The sequence below is a fragment of the Drosophila serrata genome, unplaced genomic scaffold (genome assembly GCF_035046125.1).
Source record: "Drosophila serrata isolate PLE 108 unplaced genomic scaffold, ASM3504612v1 contig_275, whole genome shotgun sequence".
Taxonomy (NCBI): Eukaryota; Metazoa; Arthropoda; class Insecta; order Diptera; family Drosophilidae; genus Drosophila; species Drosophila serrata.
The window spans coordinates 4131175-4154064 of record NW_028257173.1 but is presented as its reverse complement, the minus strand read 5'-3'; the positions used below and the strand labels follow the sequence as shown (position 1 = coordinate 4154064).

The 22890-nt window shown below is 37.1% G+C and overlaps 4 protein-coding genes and 3 long non-coding RNA genes across 8 annotated transcripts in view; all 7 read right to left on the bottom strand.

Moving 5' to 3' along the window:
• The window catches only part of Drgx (Dorsal root ganglia homeobox), a 43940-nt gene that overhangs the window by 7093 nt on the left and 13957 nt on the right, over nt 1-22890 (bottom strand). For both annotated transcript variants that reach the window (XM_086834860.1, XM_020956931.2), the window contains exons 2-6: nt 22132-22255; nt 15232-15323; nt 15078-15179; nt 6613-6714; nt 5888-6537 (exon numbers count right to left, since the gene is read on the bottom strand). In XM_086834860.1, the coding sequence (XP_086690986.1) occupies nt 5888-6537; nt 6613-6714; nt 15078-15179; nt 15232-15323; nt 22132-22228 (1043 nt within the window). In that variant the 5' untranslated portion in view covers nt 22229-22255. The remainder of the gene's footprint in view (nt 1-5887; nt 6538-6612; nt 6715-15077; nt 15180-15231; nt 15324-22131; nt 22256-22890) is intronic.
• On the bottom strand, nt 1826-2248 carry LOC110187541 (male accessory gland serine protease inhibitor-like). Its single transcript, XM_020956935.2, has 2 exons — nt 2118-2248; nt 1826-2048 (listed from the first exon to the last, which is right to left on the bottom strand). Exons 1-2 carry the CDS (start codon nt 2182-2184, stop codon nt 1867-1869), a joined length of 249 nt encoding a protein of 82 aa, XP_020812594.1. The 5' UTR covers nt 2185-2248; the 3' UTR covers nt 1826-1866.
• On the bottom strand, nt 2569-3091 carry LOC110187540 (male accessory gland serine protease inhibitor-like). The gene is made up of 2 exons (XM_020956933.2): nt 2933-3091; nt 2569-2858 (listed from the first exon to the last, which is right to left on the bottom strand). Exons 1-2 carry the CDS (start codon nt 2997-2999, stop codon nt 2671-2673), a joined length of 255 nt encoding a protein of 84 aa, XP_020812592.1. The 5' UTR covers nt 3000-3091; the 3' UTR covers nt 2569-2670.
• Nucleotides 3477-4042, bottom strand: LOC147643422 (uncharacterized). The gene is made up of 2 exons (XR_015272153.1): nt 3841-4042; nt 3477-3766 (listed from the first exon to the last, which is right to left on the bottom strand). It is a non-coding gene; the product is annotated as an uncharacterized LOC147643422 (long non-coding RNA).
• LOC110187546 (uncharacterized) lies at nt 4383-5775 on the bottom strand. Its single transcript, XR_015272154.1, has 3 exons — nt 5653-5775; nt 4747-5578; nt 4383-4672 (listed from the first exon to the last, which is right to left on the bottom strand). It is a non-coding gene; the product is annotated as an uncharacterized LOC110187546 (long non-coding RNA).
• On the bottom strand, nt 8568-9633 carry LOC147643421 (C-type lectin 37Da-like). The gene is made up of 2 exons (XM_086834862.1): nt 9537-9633; nt 8568-9473 (listed from the first exon to the last, which is right to left on the bottom strand). Exons 1-2 carry the CDS (start codon nt 9613-9615, stop codon nt 9019-9021), a joined length of 534 nt encoding a protein of 177 aa, XP_086690988.1. The 5' UTR covers nt 9616-9633; the 3' UTR covers nt 8568-9018.
• On the bottom strand, nt 18318-21173 carry LOC110187547 (uncharacterized). Its single transcript, XR_002319893.2, has 2 exons — nt 18593-21173; nt 18318-18538 (listed from the first exon to the last, which is right to left on the bottom strand). It is a non-coding gene; the product is annotated as an uncharacterized LOC110187547 (long non-coding RNA).

The window sequence follows — 22890 nt, the reverse complement described above, 5'->3', positions numbered from 1 at the left end:
TGAAGGCAATGGTTTCATTTTTTGAGACTCCGGAAAATAAGATTCTATTTGATTTGGCTAAAAGAATATGGTAGAATATGGATGTTGATAAAAACATTTACTTGGTGATTTATGAGATAATAAATATTTTTCTAAGGTTTAAAAAAGTACCTACCTACGTTTTACTAAAATTATAATACCCTTATTAAACAATAAAGCATTATCCTTATTATTTTGTCATCCCCAGAAAGTTCAATTAAATACCAGAGAAGCTTCCATTATATAAGAGAAATAATTTCATTTATAAAATATATAAAATGTATGAATAAATATTAGCTGTTAGGTAAAATATCCTTAGTTCTAAGCCAATTATTGAGAACCACTGCTGGGAATATCCATGCCAGTCACCCTTCAGGTTCGAGCGATTATAAACCCAAACGATCTGCTAATTGCCTGCGTGTCATTAAGCTTCCACTTACAAAAGGAATTAGACAAACAAACAATAAAATTTATGGCAAGTGTCGCATTTTGTCATCAACAACTGGCAGGAAAATAAAATAAAATAAAAGGAGAAGCAACAACAACCCCTGGCTGCGAATTTCCACCAGCAAATATTTACACAAATCCGGCAGGGCGAGAGATTGCGACATAATGCCACCCCTAAGTGGGCAGTGTCACTCTAGTCGTCTCTCTCGGTTTTATTCCCTTGATTTTTCTTTCTATATATAAAAATATATATATTCTCTTTTGGTGACGATGACTAAATTAGCCCTTGATTGCGGGGATAATTTTAAGGAGTGGGGATTTGGGGACCAGAAAATGACCGCAATGAGAGCAGTAATGACATTACTTGACTACTCAGATCCTTTATTTTTCAACGCTTTTCACGATTTTCACTGAGGGAAATAAATGTAAGAAATCAGTTAATAAGCTAGTGAATGGGGACAGAAGAAAAACCATATATATTACAAAGAAATTAATAATAATGTATAAGGTAAGAAGTATCCATTTAAATATTAAATATAACAATTGTGATATGTATATATATTATTTGTTGGCGGTTTAACTATTTTTTATATTTGGATCTGCATAAAGTATATAAAATATAATTCTTAATAGTTTTCAAACGAGTTGAGTAAGAAAATTTACTAACAAGTTTTATTAAACATTGAAAGAATGTGAAAAAATGAATTAAAAAATTATTTCCTCTTAAAAAAACTATCTCTACTTATTTAAGGAACAAAAATCTATAAGATTTTCCCCACATTTTCAAGGGAAATTATTTCTGCAAGTGCTCTCTTTATACCATTGACTCCTGTGGTGCTTATCTCTTGATTTTCCTTTCTCTCATTTCGGAGAGATTTTCCTACCGACTCACGGGTTATTGAACAGGCGTGCGCAGCGGAAGGCGTTCGACTTAATGTTTTGGATGGAAAACGTTTAAATTCCATTGGCGCACTTCCGGTCAGCGGATGTCGTGTGCGCCAGCGGAAACATTAAGAGAGCAGTGTCTGCTCTCGCTCCCTCAGTTCATTTTTTTTTTCGTCTCCTTCCGTCCAATCCCCGATTCCAGCTAATGACGCTGGCCCATCATCGATATGGTGGACACGTGCTCCCAATGGGTGACCAGCGTCTAATCATTTAGAGAGGCATTGTCTCTGTAGAGCAGGATATATATATATATATATTTGGGTATCCTTATTGATAAATGGCAGAAGCGATAGGTGATATTTTTATCCAAATTGTTTTGATTCTTCAACTAATTTAATTTATTTGTATTGTTTTATGTAACATTTTATTAAAAATTAAATAGTTTTCAATTGATTGAAAAAGAAGGTAAAGGTTCTTGTTAGTTTTTAGCTTGTTATTCATGCTTGTTATTTCATTTTATTCCAAACACTTTTCTTCACAATCTTTTTGCGACCAAAAACTATTATCGTTTCCGCCACAGCCTCCGTAAATGAATTTGATGCACTTCTTATTCTCAGAATCATAGCTCCACTTGGGTATAAAGGCTTCACAAGCGACTAGACCATTGCCATTTAGAGAATGTGTCTGGCCGCAGATTTCTATATTAATATTGTATAATAACTCCATTAAATCAACGATTTTTTAAGGGCTATAATCAACACACACACCGTTTTTCAAAGCCAAGGAAGAGGCAACAAGAGCAGCAATAATTGCCAGGAAAATTAGGAGCCTCATTCTGGAATTTATTGTTTTTTAGAACATTCAGCTGGCAAAGTAAAATGTAAACTAAACCCGGATTATAGAAGTGTCGTGTAATTTATAGCAAATGGATTGACTTACAATTTCAAGCTTATCTTCCGAAAGCATTTAAAACCTCGAGTTAAATAGACTAGGAAATAAATATGACAAGTTTCGAAATCATGAAATTGGGTTTTCGAGTAAGGCAAGATAGTGTGTCAAGGTCCAGACAAGATTAAAGTAATTGAATTCTATTTAGTTTTATAAAATCTAACTTAACCATTATCAAATGTTTCTAGCTCTGAGAGCAAAAACATTATTCTTATCGAGAAAATTCCTCCAGTATGTTAAAATATATAATAAGAAGACATAACAAGTGAATGAGATTATTCAACTGAATGTATATATGTATTTATACAATAATTTGGTTTAATTGCTTTAATTAAGCAGTTCATTCATCATCTTTCGATTTCAACAATTGCCTCATTCCAGACATTTTTCTTCGCAACTCTCTTTTGTTATAAATCGATTTGCATTGCCCCCGCAGCCTCCATAGGTGAACATGATGCACTTATTAGCCGACGAATCATATGTATAATCATACAAAAGAGCCCGACAGGTTATGCCTGTATCTTTATAACCATTAGCAGAATGTGGTAAACCGCAGATTTCTTTGAAATTATTTTAAAAGGAAGAATTTTTAATCAGGGAACTTTTGAGGGGGTTTATACAAATTAACACACACCGTTTTTCAAAGCCAAGGAAGTGGCCACAAGAGCAGCAGTTAGGGCCACAAAAATTAGGAGCTTCATTTTGAAAATTATTTTTTATAGAACTTTTAGCTGGCAAAGTTAAATGTGAACTAAACCCGGAACATGGCAGAGTCGTGCAATTTATGGCAAGCGGATTGAATTGAGATTTTAAAGCGTATATTTGAATTCGACACACATATTGGCACAGCAAAAAAAAATTAATTTAATTAATTTAAATTAGGCATGGAAATGACTTAACTATCGCTGGCACCACCGACAAAGCAAACGGAAACATACAGCTTTATTTTTGATTTTCCAGTGTTCATAACAAACACTTTTCTTCCCAACTATCTGTTATAGAGAAATGATTTTTATTGCTTCCATAGATGAATTCGAAGCACTTTTTGTCAGGATTTTATACCCATCAGACTTTACCAATCTATTTTAGCAAGGGGCTCTGAGAGCAAGAACCTAATTCTTATCGAGAAAATACCTTCAGTATAAAAAACTATTTAATAAAAAGACATAACAGGTGGCTGGGATTTTGCAACTGAATGTATATTTGTATTTATACAATAATTTGATTTAGTTGCTATAATTAAGCAGTTCATTCATCATCTTTCGATCTCAACATTGGCTTCATTCCAGGCATATTTCTTCGCAACTCTCTTTTGAATCAAAACGATTTGCATCGCCCCCGCAGCCTCCAAATTCGAACATGATGAACTTATTAGCCGACGAGTCATATTTTTAATTATGAGAAGCAGCCAGACAGGACGTGCGTGGTTTTTTATTAACATCAGCAGGATGTGGAAAACTGCAGCGGTCTTTAAAATTAATTTAAAAGAAAGAATTTTGTATCAAGGATCTTTTGAGTAAGTTTAAACAAATTAACACACACCGTTTCTTATAGCCAAGGAAGTGGCCACAAGAGCAGCAATTAGGGCCACAAAAATTAAGAGCTTCATTCTGGAATTTATTTTTTATAGAACTTTTAGCTGGCAAAGTTAAATGTGAACTAAACCAGGAACATGGCAGAGTCGTGCAATTTATGGCAAGCGGATTGAATTGAGATTTTAAAGCGTATATTTGAATTCGAAACACATATTAGCACAGCAAAAAAATTAATTTAATTAATTTAAATTAGGCATGGAAATGACTTAACTATCGCTGGCACCACCGACAAAGCAAACGGAAACATACAGCTTTATTTTTGATTTTCCAGTGTTCATAACAAACACTTTTCTTCCCAACTATCTGTTATAGAGAAATGATTTTTATTGCTTCCATAGATGAATTCGAAGCACTTTTTGTCAGGATTTTATACCCATCAGACTTTACCAATCTATTTTAGCAAGGGGCTCTGAGAGCAAGAACCTAATTCTTATCGAGAAAATACCTTCAGTATAAAAAACTATTTAATAAAAAGACATAACAGGTGGCTGGGATTTTGCAACTGAATGTATATTTGTATTTATACAATAATTTGATTTAGTTGCTATAATTAAGCAGTTCATTCATCATCTTTCGATCTCAACATTGGCTTCATTCCAGGCATATTTCTTCGCAACTCTCTTTTGAATCAAAACGATTTGCATCGCCCCCGCAGCCTCCAAATTCGAACATGATGAACTTATTAGCCGACGAGTCATATTTTTAATTATGAGAAGCAGCCAGACAGGACGTGCGTGGTTTTTTATTAACATCAGCAGGATGTGGAAAACTGCAGCGGTCTTTAAAATTAATTTAAAAGAAAGAATTTTGTATCAAGGATCTTTTGAGTAAGTTTAAACAAATTAACACACACCGTTTCTTATAGCCAAGGAAGTGGCCACAAGAGCAGCAATTAGGGCCACAAAAATTAGGAGCTTCATTTTGAAAATTATTTTTTATAGAACTTTTAGCTGGCAAAGTTAAATGTGAACTAAACCCGGAACATGGCAGAGTCGTGCAATTTATGGCAAGCGAATTGAATTGAGATTTTAAAGCGTATATTTGAATTCGAAACACATATTGGCACAGCAAAAAAAATTAATTTTATTAATTTAAATTAGGCATGGAAATGACTTAACTATCGCTGGCACCACCGACAAAGCAAACGGATACATACAGCTTTATTTTTGATTTTCCAGTGTTCATAACAAACACTTTTCTTCCCAACTATCTGTTATAGAGAAATGATTTTTATTGCTTCCATAGATGAAATCTAAGTACTTTTTGCCAGGATTTTATACCCACCAGACTTTACTAATCTATTTTAGCAAGAGGCTCTGAGAGCAAGACCTAATTCTTATCGAAAAAATTCCTCCAGTATAAAAATCTATATAATAAAAAGACATAACAGGTGGCTGGGATTATTCAACTGAATGTATATATGTATTTATACAATAATTTGATTTAATTGCTTTAATTAAGCAGTTCATTCATCATCTTTCGATTTCAACATTGGCTTCATTCCAGGCATTTTTGTTCGCAACTCCATTTTGAATCAAAACGATTTGCATTGCCCCCGCAGCCTCCAAATTCGAACATGACGCACTTATTAAGCGTCGAATTATATGTATAATAATGAAAAAGAGACAGACAGGATACGAGTGGTTTTTTATAACCATCAGCAAAATGTGTTAAACCGCAGATTTCTTTGAAATTATTTTAAAAGAAAGAATTTTTAATCAGGGATCTTTTGAGGAAGTTTAAACAAATTAACACACACCGTTTTTCAAAGTCAAAGAAGTGGCCACAAGAGCAGCAATTAGTGCCATAAAAATGAAAGCCTTCATTCTGGAATTTATTTTTTATAGAACTTTTAGCTGGCAAAGTTAAATGTGAACTAAACCCGGCGTATGGCAAGCGGATTGAATTGAGATTTTAAAGCGTATATATGAATTCGAAATATTTTTTAACAGTTTAATTAAATTAATTCAAGTTATGCATAAAAATAGACTCACCTGTCGCTGGCACCACCTCCACCACCACCGCCAAAGCTTCCAAAGATGTGGCTTCCAAAGGCCGCCGCCGCTGCTGCCGAGGAGTGTGGCATCTGCGGCAACTGTGGGGCATGCGGCGTGGTGGGCGTCGGCGTGGATGAGGCCGAGTTGTTCGAGGAGTTGGTTGTCGGCATCCGGGAGCCGGTGGTCAATGACATGGGTCCGCCCACCTCGATGGGTGAGTCAGTGTTCCGTGAATTCGAGGGGCTGCTGGGGGGTCCACTTTGACCTTGTGCACCTCCTCCTCCTCCGCCGCTGGCGAGTGGCGTGTGATCCTGCTCTCGATCCCGGAGACCCGATGGTGATGGAGAACCGGCACTAATCGAGCCCAGCGACTGGGAGGCAGAGTGTGGTGTGGTGGTCAGTTGATTGGAGGACAGCGGGCGCTCATTATCGCTGGAATCCAGATGCAGACCTCCGCCAGGACTGCGTGAGTGGGAAAGGGAATGCGAATGGGAATGGGCGAGTGAGTGATGGTGTTGCTGCTGCTGCTCCAAGGATCCACCATTGGCCAGCAGAGGACTATGCGAACGCTGGCGCGGTGGCAGCTCATCCATGTCGTCGTCTATCTCGCCAGTGATATCAGGCGAGGATTCGCGGGAGTCATGGAGCTGGGAGCAATAAAATTTAATAAATTGAAGTATGTTTTATTTTAATGATTTGCTATATATGTATATCCTTCTCACCTTGTCCAAGGAGCTGGTGCTCTCGCCATTCTCCCGCTTGCGCTGCTCATCCTTGAGCCGCTCCGCCTTGCGCCACTTGGCCCTGCGGTTCTGGAACCAGACCTGCGAACAAGGATGATGGAAAGCCAGAATGAAATTGAGAAAGTTTTTTTTGGTGAAAATTGCCTTGATATGGCCACATGTCTCTATTATTATTTACGCCACGAGCCAACTTTCTGCCCTCACCCGCTCCCGGCCAATTGGAAATTGAAAAACTTTCCCCGAGAGATACAGAGGGAGTGCGAGAGAGTTGGGGAAAATTGTTGCCAGGGCCAGACAATAAACGAAATTTTCCACCTCAACAAACTTTAACAATCTAAATATATATACTCCATGGCTTTCCTTTTTGTCTTTCCAGGCAATCTTAGAGATATATACATATATATCTATATAAACAAACAAAATCGGATTTTCAATTTTTGCCAAAAAGGGAAGACAAAACAAATTTTGGCCTGTAATCAGCGCCTAAATTGGGGGCTTTACAGGGGGGAGGGGGGTTACAAGAGTGTGGAAATGGAGAAACCGGGCCAAAAAGGGGGGACTTGGAAACTCACACACATGGCTGCCTGGCCCTAATGAGGCTCAATCAAGACAATGGCTGCCTTGGCATTCCTTAGACACATCCTTTTGGATTGCTTGCTTATGCGCGCGTGTTTCCTTTTCCCCTACCCCCCTATATATACATATATATTTTCCCCCCTCGAATTTTCCCTTTACTTCCCGTTGCTTCCTTTCCCTTCGTTTGCTTTTAGTTTCCGGTTTTGCGTTGATTCCCCGAGCTTAAAGCGCCCTCTAATGGGATTTTCGGCGCCATCTTGTGCTCTCTTATAGTATGTGTGTATTTCCCTCCGTGTGTGTGTAAGTAAATTTCCTAATCAAAATTCAAATTAGACATTTGTGCCAAAAGTTGGCATTTGTTGGCTCCCAATTGTTGTAATCATAACAGCAGCAGCATGGAGAAGCATAAAACAATTTGTAGCCCAAAGGCAACAACATTCTCCTTTTCCTGGCTTCATGGCGGCCATGTTGCCCCAGAGCTTCCTGCTCCCTGCTCCCTGCTCCCAGCTTCCTGCTCCCATCTCCCTTTATCCAAACAATAAATTGCGCACAATCCAACCCCCAAAAAGGCTACACCCACCACATCCAGGTCTGAACTTTCCCTCGATTTTCCTTGTCGTTTTTTTCCCCGAATGGTGGTGGTGACGCCCACCAGTTTACTTAATACAATATTTATGCCATAAGCACATTACCAATAAAATATGGCTGGGGCCCAAACTTTTTCCTCACTGTAGGAGTATGTGTGTGTGTGTGCCCCCAAGGGGTGGCTGAAAGAGAGAAAGAGATAGAGGGGGCAGAGAGAAGGATATATGAAGGAGAGGCCAACGATAAAAGTGGCTCCTTCTCCTTCTGGCTTATGACAAAAATTGAATAATGAAAAACAATTGTGTGTGTCTTGCTCTCTCTCTCGTCCTGTGCAGCCATCTCCCTCTCTTTCAATCATAATTTCATGCACAATTTTGCTTTGTTTTATTACCAAAACACACACACACTCATACACATTTTAACGTGTTTCTTATTTATTCAATTCGCTTGGTTTAGTTCCTTGATTGCTTGCTTGCCTTGGAATTACTTTTCAAAATGGAGGGGAATGGGGCAAAAAGGACATACTGAAATATTTAAAGGGTCCTGCTTGTGCTTATTTATGTTTTCTTTTTGGAGAATTTCCATTTTGTTATTTCAGATTTAATTTATTTTATTTCCTATTTGCAAGTTATAAAATATTTCATTTTACTTTTTAAAATTGTCACAGGGCAAAGCATACTTTTGGGGGAAACTTAAAGGTGGAAAATTGGAAGTAAGAAAAGATATATGATTTAAAGCATTAAATAAATGATATGGTTAATAAGGAATTTTAGGATAGGACCGGAAAACGATCGTAAGAAAGCTTAAAATATTCGCATAAATTAATATTTATCTAAATTTATAAGTATATTTTTTACAAGTAAAAGTTTCAAATGCTCATAACTATGCCAAAAATGCTTTAATTTTAATTCGGAAAGCTGTGCTATGTTATTCCTTTTTAGTTTAATAAATCTGCATACTCAATTAAAAAATTAAAATTTTTGAAAATTTTAACGATGTTACCCCTTATAAAATTTTTGAAAATTTGAAAATATTTCAAAAATTCATTTTTTTTTACCGGACGTGCCTAATCGACTCGGCGGCTATCCATGCTGATCAATAATATATATTCTTTATGGAGTCGGAAATAACTTATTCATTAATTCAGACTAAAAAGTATATTAGTTAACTTAAATTTTATTTATTTAATTTCACTTCATTTTATTGTTTTCCAAAATACAGTATTTACCAGACCACAAACGCTGCTGTCTGTGGCCGCTGTGCCTTGCAGATATACGGAATCTTAACTGTACAGTATCTATCATTCAATCCCCAATTCTGTGAGGTCTCCAAATTTCGACCCATATCATCGCAAAACTCCTGTCCCTGTCCATTGTTGGGTTCTCCGGGTAACCAAATATCCAAATCGAGGGCCTGACCATTGGACCAAATATGAGTTTTGCCATTCGACAAACTAGAGCCCGATGTCCAGTATTTTGTATTTATATCAGAGGTTTTAAGAAAACTGGTGATTAAATTCCACTCATCTAAGCTTTCGAAGGCGATTAAACTGGCACCCAACTGGCGACACGATTCGGAGGCAGCGTACCAGTTTTTTGGATTATTATATTCTATATAGTAATAATCACTACCTATCTTGGTAAATGGTGCTGTAGACACATTTAAAAATGGTGGCACTCCTAATTAGGAAAATACAATAAGTTTAAACGTTTCTTTTTATTTAAGAAATTAGCTATTCTCACCATCAATTATGTTAGGTGTTAACTTGTAGGCCACCGAAAGGGAAATTAGTCCCAAAAGCGATATTATTCTGGCTAGCATGGCGAGCAACTTAAGAAGACTGTTGAGAATTAATCTTAAGCAGCGTCTTTTATGCGATAAAAATAGGTACAAACTTAAAGTACATACAAATATTGATATACATTATTTCAGAAGCGGCTTAAGCATGGTTATTTTTTAATTGTTTAGTAAACAACAGTAAACTTTATTTGTCTATAAATCTTGATAAGATGCTTCGCATGCTTTAGTCAGGTGTAATCTATATATACTGAGAGAAAGTTTACTGTTCACAAATTCTGATACAAAATTCAAGTAAAATATGTAAAGAAGTAATTGTATTATAACTTATACAACTTTCCTTGAAATTAATTGATTTTGGCCATTCCTTTTTTAATAAAAGTTCTCAAAGTATGTATAAAGAACGTTCGTTATCATTATTAATAATATTTATTCCTGTAATCACGTTCGACAAATATCCTTCCTTCTTAAAAAAAATATATATTTACCCATAGCACATATCAATCCCTATCAACACACTCTCTCATGAGGAGAAGGACCCTTTTGAGTCACTCGAAGTAATTTATTTACTCAAGCCAAAACGCCCAAAGCGACGAAATTTATTTTCATAATTTCTGAAGAACAATGCCAAGAACAATAATAAACATAATAACAATTATTCAGGCACAAATTTTTGTGCGGTTACAAGTTACACGAAAACCGATTTGCCGTGAAAACGAAAACAAACAAGCAAACAATGCCAGAGAAGTTGTTACACAGCGAATTACACAGTGGAAAAAAAAGGAGCGGAAACAATGGGAGAACAAGGACCAAACACAACAAAAAAAAACAAAAAAAAAAAAACAAGGAGTATAAACACCACCCAGAATCGTAGAATCGCTGAATCGCAGGGGTAATTACGGACAAGTGCGCACCATTAGCTTCCGCAAACAGTTTGTCTCGATCCCGGAACACTCAGTGCAAACAACACCCAGGCAGAAGGGAACAAGGACCTTAGCCATGGGGTCCTTGCAGGAAGGCAAAGAGCACACAGCAGCTCAAGTGGAATGAATGAACAGATGTGTTAATATCAAACGCATTTCGCTCCCGGCTAAACGGTGAACCCTTTGGCAGTGGCAACAACAATAATTGGGCTACCGCAGCAGCCAACACCGAACACACACACACCGACACACACACACATCCCGGGTACACCCCTTTTCCCATCATCTATGGCAATCCCTTTTCCGGAGGGTTGGGCATCCCCGCCCATGTCCTGCGGCAACCATAAGGCGGTCTCGACTCTATTCGAGGCGGCCATCAACTTGGATCAGCATTAAAGGATTACTCGAGCAAATGCAATTATTTGACAGGCTGCCCGGTCAACCAGCCAATCCTTTACACGGTGAGAAAAATATAGAAAAGAATGGAATTGATAAAAATTATAATCGAGAATAAAAAAAATCGAAGCAAGAAATCGAAGATAAATCTAAAAATTTCATCTTCCCGGATGATTTTTATAAATAAAAATCTCAAGTTGTAATTTTGAAACTTTCTTGAATCCTCAAACATATAAAATAATTTGTTTATATAATATATTCAATATATATTCATTTTCTTTCGGATATGGTTTTCAGATATTTTGACTTGATAATATTATACTGCAAAGATTTTCTTTCAAAATATGTCTTGCACAAAGCAAGCTTAAAATTATAAACTTCTAGTTCTGAGAATGATGTAATATATACTAATGATATAATATGAAACAAAATAATTTTGTGTATATAATTATATAATTATTTAGTTAAAGTTATTATTTTTACGGATTTCTTCTTGATACTTATTATAGCACACAGTTACTTCTTCTTCTGTTTTGTGCCTGCTCTTTATTTATGTCAAAATATTACTTTCTCTGTATTAAACGTATTAAATTTTATTCTCAGTGCAACTCCTTTAACCCTCCTCATCTTCTGCGGTTTTTTCTCTCCAAAGAGTTTCTCACATCGCGCTACTTGGGCCTGTGATTATAATAAATTATCAATTATTGGCATTATATGCGGTAAGCAGCCCTTTTGCGGTGGCTCGAGTGGGTGGTGCCACATTTCCGATTGGATGCTTTCTGATACGAATGTGAATGTGAATAATTCGAATTGTCATGCTGCAGCCAGGACATTAATTCTAATCGAATTAGTTATGTATGAGGTATGTAGTTGTTGTCGGAAATGCGAGAGGCGGTAATCGCGGCGGGTTTAACAACTTCATTATTTATCGCCTTAGTTTTGGCAAAATTGAATACTGGTATTTTGATAGAAGAGGGGCTTATTGCTGATACTATTATTATTAATGTAGAGATGAACATGTGCCTGAAAGCATTCTGTTAGAAATGATATTTTAAAAGTGAAATAGGGGTGAAAATTAATCTATGACACCTCTTCAGCTTCAATAAATACTCGGAAAAAAGTATTAAGTAAATCAAACCTCTATTAAGGTTTTCATATTCATACCCTTGTAAGGTATTTTAATTTTAGCCAGTGAAGGAATCGTTTCCGACCCTATAAATCATATATATTCTTGATCAGCATCAACAGCCGAATCGATCTAGCCATGTCCAAAGGAAAACAAATTTTTGAACAATTTTCGAAAATTTTATAAGGGGTTACATCATTAAAATTGTCAAAATTTCAAGAAAAATTTAAACTTTTAAATTTTGAATTTAAAAATGCAGATTTGTTAATCTATTAAAAACTAGCAGAGAACAGCTTTTCGAATTAAAATTAAACAATGTTTGACTGAGTTATGAGCTATTTTCAATGCAAGGGTAAAGAATTTTCGGGTTATATTATAGAATTAGTAAAACTATCTTTAAAAAAATACCAATTAATTATACTTAAAGAAAATAACCTATGTTTAGTTTATTTAGTTATTTAAGGTATATAAAAGTATCTCAGTGTCGCAGTTAGAGCAATATAGCTTTTAAAAAACCCCCCAACTAATATTTAATATTCAACAAATAATCATTTAATGGCATGCAAATCTCTTTTGAAAATCACTTTCCTATGACTACCAACCCCAATTCCTCAAAAGATTCACCCCAAAAGATAGAAAACAAAATCGAAAATCAAATTTACCACTCATTTATCAATCAATATCGCTTATTATAGAGAGCAACTTCAAAGTGCTTCGTCCTTGTCAGGTAAATAACCGATATAAATATACATATATATCCCTGATCCCAGCTGAGACTCCTGTAAGAATCCCAGGCCATAAGCTCGCTTGGGATATACATTAAGTAAATGATTTTTGCACTGAACTCGAATGCGTTGCGACAGGGCGCCAGGACCAAAAATTGACAGATGAAAAAATCCCGTGGATAACGTATCAGGTTACGGGCAAGTGAGCGGCTAAACAGGAGTCAGGGGGATGCCTGGGAGAGCCGGTAGTAGACATAATAAATTTTATTATAAAATTTATTTCCGCATCCGCATCCGTTGGACGCAGTCGAAAGAGAATGTGTCAAAATGCGGTTGGAAAAGCGCGAAGGATGAGGAGTGGGAGGAGTCCGAGCCGAGCTCACCCTCATCAAAATATTTGGCATTCATTCCATTATCGAAATCCCAGACTAAGCTGTCTGTCCATTCGAAATGTTTTTTCGCTTTTTCCCCCAGTTTTTTTACACAATTTTTTTTCGTGGCCATCCGCAAATTTGTTAAAGAACTCTGGACGCTGCAAACTCGGACCAGCAAAAGTTGGTAATATCTGACAGGTTCATGGAAAGTACAAAAAAAATAAATAAGAGAGAGAAGAGAAACAAAAAAAGAAAATGGGGGTGGCTTTTCTTATTAACTTGCAATAACTTTGTTTCGCCTGACAAGTACACGTGTTTGCGACAAGTGTCCCACTCTCGTAAAACTTGGACACTTGACAAATATTTAACTCGGGATACAAATATCAAATTGATAGCTGAATTTTTTTTATGACAAATTGAATTGAAAGTATCTGGTTACGCCTGGGAAAAATATGTTCGCAAGGTTGGAAAAGCATGAAAAATGCTTGGAAGCTGCCGCCGTGAAAATGCAAAGGCGCCTCGGCTTGCTAATTGTGCCGGAAATAGAAAAATGGAGAGGATGTCGCGCAATGGAAAGTCGCCACCAAAGTGTTTTAATGGCCACCAAAGTGTGCGTGGGCTTGCAGTATCTCTCGGATACTTGCGAAACGTGTCTAGTTAGTGCAGCATCCTCATTAAGTTGCCCAGTTTCATTGCATAATTTGCTTTCGGCCTTAGGTACTTGCGACGTGCTCGAGTGCCGGAGATGGAAATTCGCCCACCTCAAGATCTCCGGAATAATCTTTTCTAACATGTATCTGTATCTGTATCTGCATCTGTAACTGTATCTACATCTTTGTGTGTTTGTGGAAGGAAGTGCTATCCGCTAATTGTCAGCTTGCCGTGCACTAATCTGACAAATGTAGCTGCAATTCCATACACTTACCTCTTCTGCTTTTGGCACTAAACAATCTGTTCCATCACTCAATTTGCATAGCAAAATCACAGCGAGGTCATAAATTCTAATCTAAGTCTAATTTTGGCCACAATTGTCAGAAATAATTGCGATCTGTGTGACGTTAATCGTTAAATAATACGAAAATGGAATGGAAATGTAGGTAAATGGGGGTAGATTAAATTTTAATTAAGGTTACGGGTGTTTAGGTATTACATGTTTATTCAGTGTATTATTTTCTTAAAGAAATTATTTTTTAAATACTAAACTTTGTGACCATTTTGTTTTTAAACATATTTATTTATCAGAAAAAGTTTCAACAGTTTAAAGTTTATATCATATATTTTTTTAATATACTCCAAATGCACTTATATTCCTTGACTTTTTACTAGTTTCCTAAAAAACCCCTATTGTTTGCTATAAATTTTCTGAGCTCCTGGGCTTTCTTCTCCCTTCTCTTTTATATTGAAAAATAAATTTGATTTCTTTAGAGGGAGGTTTCGAAGCTTTATAACAAACAGAGGAGAACAATTTGCCGAGCAGCTCCTTCCACTTTTCCTTACTTTCTTTTCATTTTTCATATTTTTCCTGTTAACGCTCAAGAACTTTGCATATTTGGCTGCCTCGTCTTTTTTATATTCGTTTGGGCCCCAACGTCATTGAAAATGTATATAGAAAGTATATTTTTAAAGGCTGTTATTGCATTAGGCCGCCTGCCACCCCGAGAACCCGTTTTTGGGTAATCCTGTGAATCCCCGGGTCCTCGAGCCTGTTCACCATGCATATGCATTATTAATCGAGAAAAACTGAGGGCTTTGATCAGACTGCGTGACCGGTCTAGGGTTGTGTCTGTCTGTCCTACACTCCTCTATATATACTTTTATGAAATTTGATACGATTTCCTCAACTTCTTGGCTGAATTTCAAATATTTCTCCAGTTTTGTTTCAACAACTCTCTCTTGCTTAGTTTGCATAATTTCTTGGTAGAGAAAGTGTTATTTTGCTTACCTGAACCCGTGCCTCGGTCAGGTTGATTTTCATGGCCAGATCCTCGCGTGTAAATACATCCGGATAGTGAGTTTGGGCAAAGGCCGTTTCCAGCTCCTCCAGCTGCCGAAATTAAAAATTAAACACAATTCCCCAGCACTTCTTTCCAACTTACCTGTTGCAATGTGAAGGTGGTGCGATTCCGTCGCTGCTTCCGCCGGACGAAGGTCTCATCGTGGATGGCAGGATGATACGAGTAGCTGGTATCTAAGGGGAATCGAGATCGAGAGGAGTGTGAGCCAGTGTTTGGTGTTGCATTAGCGCCTTAATTTTAACTCTAGTTGCAACCGAGAAAGGTGCAAGGGCATAAGTGCCACTAAGCTGCGGATATACGTCTTCTATGGCGACGCCAGCCATTAATTAAATAGTTGGGGATTAAAATAGTTAGGGACTGGTATTGCACAGGAAAATATATAAAGATTGAAGCAGCAGAAAATAATTCAAGATTTTCCTGTTTAGCTAGAAAGCTAACTATGAAAAATAACACGAAAGAAACTAACTTCGGGAACCTGAAATTTATGTACCTTAATAGTTTGCAATTGTAATATATTATTAAATTGGAAATTTATTATAACCAATCGATAATTTTTGGTAATTTTATATGACAAATTTTTCAATGTATCAAAGCTTAAAATACTCATAACTAAGTCAAAAACGCCTCAATTTTAATTCGGAAAGCGTTTCTATGTTAGTTTTTATTAGGTTTATAAATAAGCATACCAAATATTAAAATTAAAACAATTCAAATTTTTGCCAATTTTTTTAAATTTTAATGATGTAACCCCTTATAAAATTTTCAAAATTTTTAAAAAATTTAATTTTGGTTGGACATAGCTAAACGGATTCGGCTGTTAATGCTGATCAAGAATATATATGATTTATAGGGTCGGAAATGATTCCTTCACAGCTTTGTAAGCTCCTGAATAAAATTATAGTCCCCTTCAAGGGTATACAAATTAAATACATTAATTATATATTATTTATTATTTCTTTACTATATTTTTGATAAGATATTGCTATACACATCCCTAGAACATGGTAACCGCTTGTTACCACCTAAAAACAAAGTAACTTGATACTTTTAATACTACCTTTCAGGTTACTTTACATAATTCTGAACTTCCGCCAACCCTTAACTTCTCTGCTTTATAATTTATAGATATAAAGATGGAATTCCATTACACATTTTTTGTTTAGTTCTCGATATCTCCAGTGAAGCGGGGAGTTTTCTCTAAATTTTAGATGACCCAAACTGTAACTGCCTTGGAATTCATTCAAGCTAGAAGATCCTTTCACCTTCCCTGTTTTCCCAGTTCCAAGGCAGTTTCCCATTTTCCAGTGCCGCCCCAAAACTTTTGCCTTTTGCTGAAAGCCAGCTGTTGCCAAAAATTGCTGGCTAATTGAATTTTCTAGCAGCAGCGCCATTTTGTATGCTACAAAATATTTTATAACTGCCTTTTTGAAAGAGAGAAAGGGATGGAAGGGAAAGGCGTTGACAGGCCCCACTTGACCTCGGCCTGGCAATCCTCTTTTCCTCGCTTTTCCTTCTCTTTTCCCCCCCGCCATCACAAAATGGAAAACCAAAGTCGAAAGGCGGAAACTTTTGCCGGACCTTTTTTGCCCGGCCTCGGACTGGGTTCTCTCTCTGGTGTTCGTGTTGTAAAATTAATTTTCAATTTGATTTTAAATAAATAATTAGCTGGCAAATTGCAAAATTTAATTTTAATTTTCTTCTTGCCAAAGCCAGCAGTCTCTTTTTCTCTGTCTGCCTTTGGTTGTGTGTGTGTCAACCTTTTTTTTTCTCTTTTTGGGGGGCTCTAATCCGATTAGCTGAAATGTTGTTACTTTGCCATTCATTTGCGCCGGCCTGAAGGTCGTCCCAGTCGACAGCACCGCCCACCAGTCACCAGCCACCCCTTTTCTCTATATATATCTCTGTCTCTCCGTGGCTCTATCTTTCTCTTGGCAATCCCCTAGAGACTCTGTAATGCGCACTAATGTTGTTTGGCTACGTTTTTCTCTGTCATGGCAAGTGCTGCCATCGATTAATATTTAATTACGGAAAATAATTAGAAAATGTTTCCACTCGGCTTTCGTTACTCTCTATTTCTCACAGGTAAATACTAGATATTCCTGCTAATGAAGCACGCATTTTGGGTACCAAAATTGAGCTCAAAGAGCTGAGGAAGATGAGAAGGAGACAGAGCCTAATCGAATAATCGATGAGTATCTAGTTCGAGTATGGCGCACTCAGCATCATTTTTGGAAGCTAAAATGGTGCCAAGATTAGAGGTGGCAATGTGAGGCTACTACTTAAACTCCAAGTCTTAAAACTTAGTCAAAATTAATTGAAAAGAAAAACATTTTGAATACCTTAAAACCCATATTTATTCCTTATTATAACTACAAAATACACTTTATAGAGAAAACCCTGAAGAAAATGTCTAATTTTCCGTTTCTAGCTCTCGTTTTCGGATAATCACGATCACGACCTTTTCTCATTTACTCATCCCCAAGCTCATCTCTGTCTCATCGGTGCCTCAACTGCAGTGCAATTTTCTTGCTAATCAAATTCTTTGCAGCCAATAATTGCCTAAAATGCAAATGGAAATGTGCTGCCCCCAGGCCAAGAGTGGGCGTAGAGGAAAATGCCTCGGGGCTGGCCAAAAAGAAGGCCAGGCCAATGCCAGAATGGCCAGAAATGGCAGCAGCAATTAGCACAATTAGGTTTCGAGTGCAAATCCCAGAGCGCCGAAGCCGAAAGCTGCCCCCTGGAAAAACCGGGCAATAAGAATTTCATGCTGAAAGCTTTGCCCAGAACCAGTACCAGGAGTTCAATGCGGGATTTCCACCCATTCCGAACGATTTCCCATTTCCCTGGCCAGCAAACATCAAACGTCATGTGGCAGCAGTAGCAGCAACAACAAGTCAACTAACCGCACTTGTCAGGAAGACAGGATTAACAAATCCTTGTTGGCAAATTGATTCCAAAAGTACGCAAAAGGGGGCCCCACCAGGAGCCGGAGCAGCAGACAAGCCCAGTCAGTGAGCCAGGCATCTATATCCTTGTACTGACTGCCACTGCGTCTCCTTGGACACTGAACAAAAAGAGCATCACAAATAAAACAAGTAGGGAAACAAACTTTCAAAAATATTCATCTGCTAAATAGAAAATAGAAGTAATAAATAGTAAACAGTGAATTAAAAAACCAAAGATTTTATTTAACAATCGCGAAAGGATTACAATTAAAATCATGAACCTAAAGTCATTTTTGAATTCACTTCAGCACACGCCGTCATGCATTGTTTATAATATGAAAAGTAATTATGTGCAGATACTTTACAAAGTCGCATATGTACGCAAGATTTTGTTTTTTTTCTGCATACGTACACGGGAACTCGATCACAAAAACCCATCTCATCTAGATGAGCAAAATATTAATAGTGATAGAGCATTGCTATCTTATTATACTTACAGTAGTCGCCATGGCAAAGGCCAAGCAAGCTTAGAATAATTGCGATTATAGCGAGTTTCATTATAATTTTATTGCAATTTCTTAGATTATCTACCAACAGTTTGTGTCGACTGTTTTAAGATAACTGAAGGTATAAGTCATAATGTGCTGGATAAATTATCAGAATTTGTAACAGTTTATGGCTCATTATTCACAGCTTGTTTGACTTTTGGTTTCTAAATCAATTCTTAACAAAATTAATACCATTAAAAATATAGAAATACAGAAAAGATAATAAATATTTATTTAATTTAAAAAAATTTAACTTTTTTTAATGATATAATATTCAAATTGGAATAAATTTCGAAAATTATGTTTTTCTACCAGACATGGCTAGATCGACTTGGCAGTTGATGCTGATCGAGAATATATATGACTTGAGACTTTATGAGGTTCTGAAAGAAATTATAACACCCTTGAAGTTTATAAATTTATTAAAATGTATATATTGAAAAACCTAAATTTCTCGCAGTGCACTGAACACTGGTAGCTCTGCGTCTGCTCGTTAGCTGCTCCGGTAATGGGAGATAATTCAATTTTTTAAACATTTGGCATAACAAGCGAAACCATCATTAAGGGATTTTCGGTCTGGGCGCAGGAGCAGTTCGAGTCGAGCGTCTGAAGAGGAGAGTCCTTGCAATCAACTCGTTGCCAAACTAACCTCCCAGCTCCGCCCACGCCAAAGCTATGTATCTGAATTCGCAGTCGTCTCTGTGTATCCGTAAGATACATGTGGATGGCGGGGCAACTTTGTCTGCCGCTTCTTGGGCAAAAATCAATTCTCATTCGATTTCAGTTTCGCTTACTTAATCTGAGAGCCAAGGAATTAGCATTCATTATAAGTAGTTTCTCGGCCTAGTTTCTTTGCGGGAATCCGATACGAGTCCCAGCCGGGAATTCCCCCTGCAAAAGGTTGAATTCCCTTGCCTGCCCTTTATTATTTCTCTCTCTCTGTTTTTTTCTTTTGGTTATTTTCGAAAGTGTCACCGTCTCAATTTCAGAGCTTTGAAAGTCTGGGCACGCGTTGGCAAAAATTTTAAATTAGTTTAGCAATTGAGAGGCATTCTCGGTGTCAGTTCAGCTCAGTTATAGGGGTTGGCTTCTTGGGGATATCAGAAAGGGAAGGGGAAAAAGATAGGGTATGAGAACGACGAGTATCACGTAAAGGAATCACGAATGAGAATCTTGAGGAAAAAAAAACCAAGCAAGTAAATTGAATTAGCTATGCAAATGATCTGGGGAATTTTTATTTTTGATTTTTGAAAGCAATACCTCTATTGGTTGCTCAGAAGGAAAATGTAAATCAAAATATAAATAAAAACAAGGAGAAGATTGATACATTTAAAGAACAATATTTTTGATTCGGTTATTTTATGTTTTGTTTTATAGTTATTATTACAAGCTAAATAAATCCAGGGAACATACAGAGATTAGTCCTAAAAGCAGGATTATTTTTTGGAAAGTTTGGTTTGAATAAAAAATCTTAAAAAATACGAGACCCAAAAATAATGTCCAATTTAATAAAGTATTATAATATTATGATATAAAATTTGACAATTGTCATCTTAAAAATGTTCCGTTTTACTATTAACTAAACCGAATCAAATAAGCCAAAGACAAAGTCCAAGCTGTCGGCTGGAGATTGAAATTATTTTTCTGTAAATTGCATTAGGAGCACATTAAGCTGTCGCAAATCAAAAGCGACAGGCAGTCCCTTTCCAAGGACCTCTGAGATCCTTGGACCTGTGACCCCAGACTACCTCCGATGACCCCGCGGCAAATTTACCGCAACTCCACGATGGCATCAACATAAGTTATCGCATTGCAGCGTCTGTCTATCGTTCCGTCTGTCATATTGAATCAGTCAGGAGTAAATGGAATTTGCACCTGATTAGGATTACAGGAGTAGTCAGGAGTGGAGGATCTACGTGCCGAGACGTTACATAATGCGTTCGTAAGTCCCCATCTAATCCCATTACACACAGCATAAACACACTCACTTTGGAGAGTACACACATTCCCTTGAAGACAGAAAACACCAAAAATGCACTGCAATTTGCAGGCAAAAACTGGATCTATCTCTCTCTCTCTGATTTTTGGCGGTGCCTTTTATGGCTAAAATAAAAAGGGGAAAAAAAATCAATAAACTATTCACTATTTCCAGGCCGCTGACGGCAGCTTTGATTTATGATTTTCGATAAATGCCGAGGCACTCAACTCGACTCAAACTCGACTCGAAATCTGTCGCCGCATTCCGAAACGACGAAGGAAAATTTGCATGGCAAAGCATTAACGCTTTGCCATTCGATAATTGCATAATATGAAATCCAAAATTCCCCTTCCAACCTTCCTCCTGGATGCCAATTCCAATTCCAATTCCAATTCGAATTCGAATGGATATAGCTTCACTTTCCGACACGTTCACGTTTGCTTGAGCTTTGCCTTTACGGCCACTCCTTTGGCTCCCCCAAAAAAAATTACAAAAAAATAAGAGGAGAGAAAAAATATCTGCACTCGGGAATATCGATTGAGAGTGGTTCCTCTTTTTTCGTTTTATTCAATTATAGTTATATGGCCAACTCTGGAGTGCCAGGCCAAGTTTATTTGGGAACTGGAGGGGTCTATGATGGAAGGGGTTTTCCAATGGAGAAAGGATGGGAAAGACACATAGGAAATCAGTAGGAAATGCCGGTTAAGGTTTTTAATTTATAAATATATAATAATATATTTTCCGAAAGTTCTACGTACATATATTATTTGTTGCTAATTTCCTTTTGTATAAACCCTAACCATGCCTGGGCACTTACCCTCTGACCGGAGTGGCAGACTCTCGACATGTGCAACCATGAAATCTGATATGCCACAAACGCACAGCAGACCCTTACTTATTTTCCCACCACCCTTGCACCCTTCAACGTGCTGCTAATAGAATAATTCGTTAATGTAACTACAAAGATACAGAGATACACCGATATAGACAATAATCCATTGACAACAGCAGCCAGGCAGCAGCGATTATCATTGGCTTTTTATCTAAAATTTAATTCGATGCGAGGGCAAAGATTGTACTTTTGCCAGTTGAATTTCCATCTGTTCCAACAGATGATGTCTATATATATTTTATTTTATTACATTCAAGGGTGGTTGGTTAATAATGGATGCAAATATCAGCTGTTGAAGTCATTCAAAAAGTTATTTTTCCTTAGTCAGAGAGGAAGAGTAACATATGCAAAGCTGTTCTTAATTGAAATCAGGAATATACAATTTGTATATATTTTTTGATCTATCGTAACGTTAAAATATCTATTTATCTAAAGACTTTTGCGTTTAATATTGATACCATATTGATATTTTCAGCAAATCCTAGATACCGATGCCTGACTCTCTTGTTTTATATTTATTAAGAGAGTGCTATACCTCTGAGGGTTTCAAAGTCTATTGTATATTATTGTATATTACTATTTAATTACTATATATTTCAGTTATTGTTTCATACTCACATGGATGGGTGGCGGCAAAGGGATAGTCGAGAGTCGGCAGGCGCGGCGGATGGGGTCCGCAGGGATGAAGGGCAGGTGGACATTGGTAGCAAAACATTCCTCTGCCCGCGGCTGCAGGACCGAGCTGCAATCGAAATCGAAATTCAAAAATTGAGAATCAGTATCAAAAGCCTACTCATCGAACTCAAATTGTGAAAAAGAATCTTTAAATTGCATATAATTTTGATAAATTCACTCGATGAACGAGCACGAGACGAGGGACTTGTAATTTAAGTGCACAATTCAATTGGAGGACAGAATGGGAATGGAAATGGGATTGGGAATCGGTGGAGGGAATGCGGGTATTTTCTTCAGATATATTTGTATATATATTTTGTGGGGCGACTCTGCGTCGCCTTTAATGTTGTCATATGCACCTCAAACTCAATTCGATTCAATTAAAGGCAATTACAGACTTCTGACAAATCATCTCGACAATCGATTTCATCTTTTGATGCTTTTGCATCTTCGCTTGCACTGGGAGTTGTCGTTGTCGTTGTCGTTGTCGTTGTTGTCTGCATACAATTAAATTGTCCTCAAACGAATCAATTGATTTAAATTAATTGCATTTGCCGCAAAAGACTCTGGCCATAACTGTAACTGGTCTTGATGAACCTTCAGAGTCGCCTCGATGTTATGTCTTGCCTTCCAGCTATGGCGCCTCTTTCACTCTCTTGCAATGCAATTCTTTGGCTTAATTAGTCAAAGAATTTCCATTTC

Bases quoted from the DNA above. Each gene is read 5' to 3' on its own strand.
- LOC110187541 (XM_020956935.2), bottom strand. From the start codon at position 2,184: ATGAGGCTCCTAATTTTCCTGGCAATTATTGCTGCTCTTGTTGCCTCT. The intron at 2,049-2,117 runs GTGTGTGTGTTG...ATATTAATATAG, and splicing joins TTCCTTGGCTTTGAAAAACG to AAATCTGCGGCCAGACACAT.
- LOC110187540 (XM_020956933.2), bottom strand. From the start codon at position 2,999: ATGAAGCTCCTAATTTTTGTGGCCCTAACTGCTGCTCTTGTGGCCACT. The intron at 2,859-2,932 runs GTGTGTGTTAAT...ATAATTTCAAAG, and splicing joins TTCCTTGGCTTTGAAAAACG to AAATCTGCGGTTTACCACAT.
- LOC147643421 (XM_086834862.1), bottom strand. From the start codon at position 9,615: ATGCTAGCCAGAATAATATCGCTTTTGGGACTAATTTCCCTTTCGGTG. The intron at 9,474-9,536 runs GTGAGAATAGCT...TTTCCTAATTAG, and splicing joins AACACCTAACATAATTGATG to GAGTGCCACCATTTTTAAAT.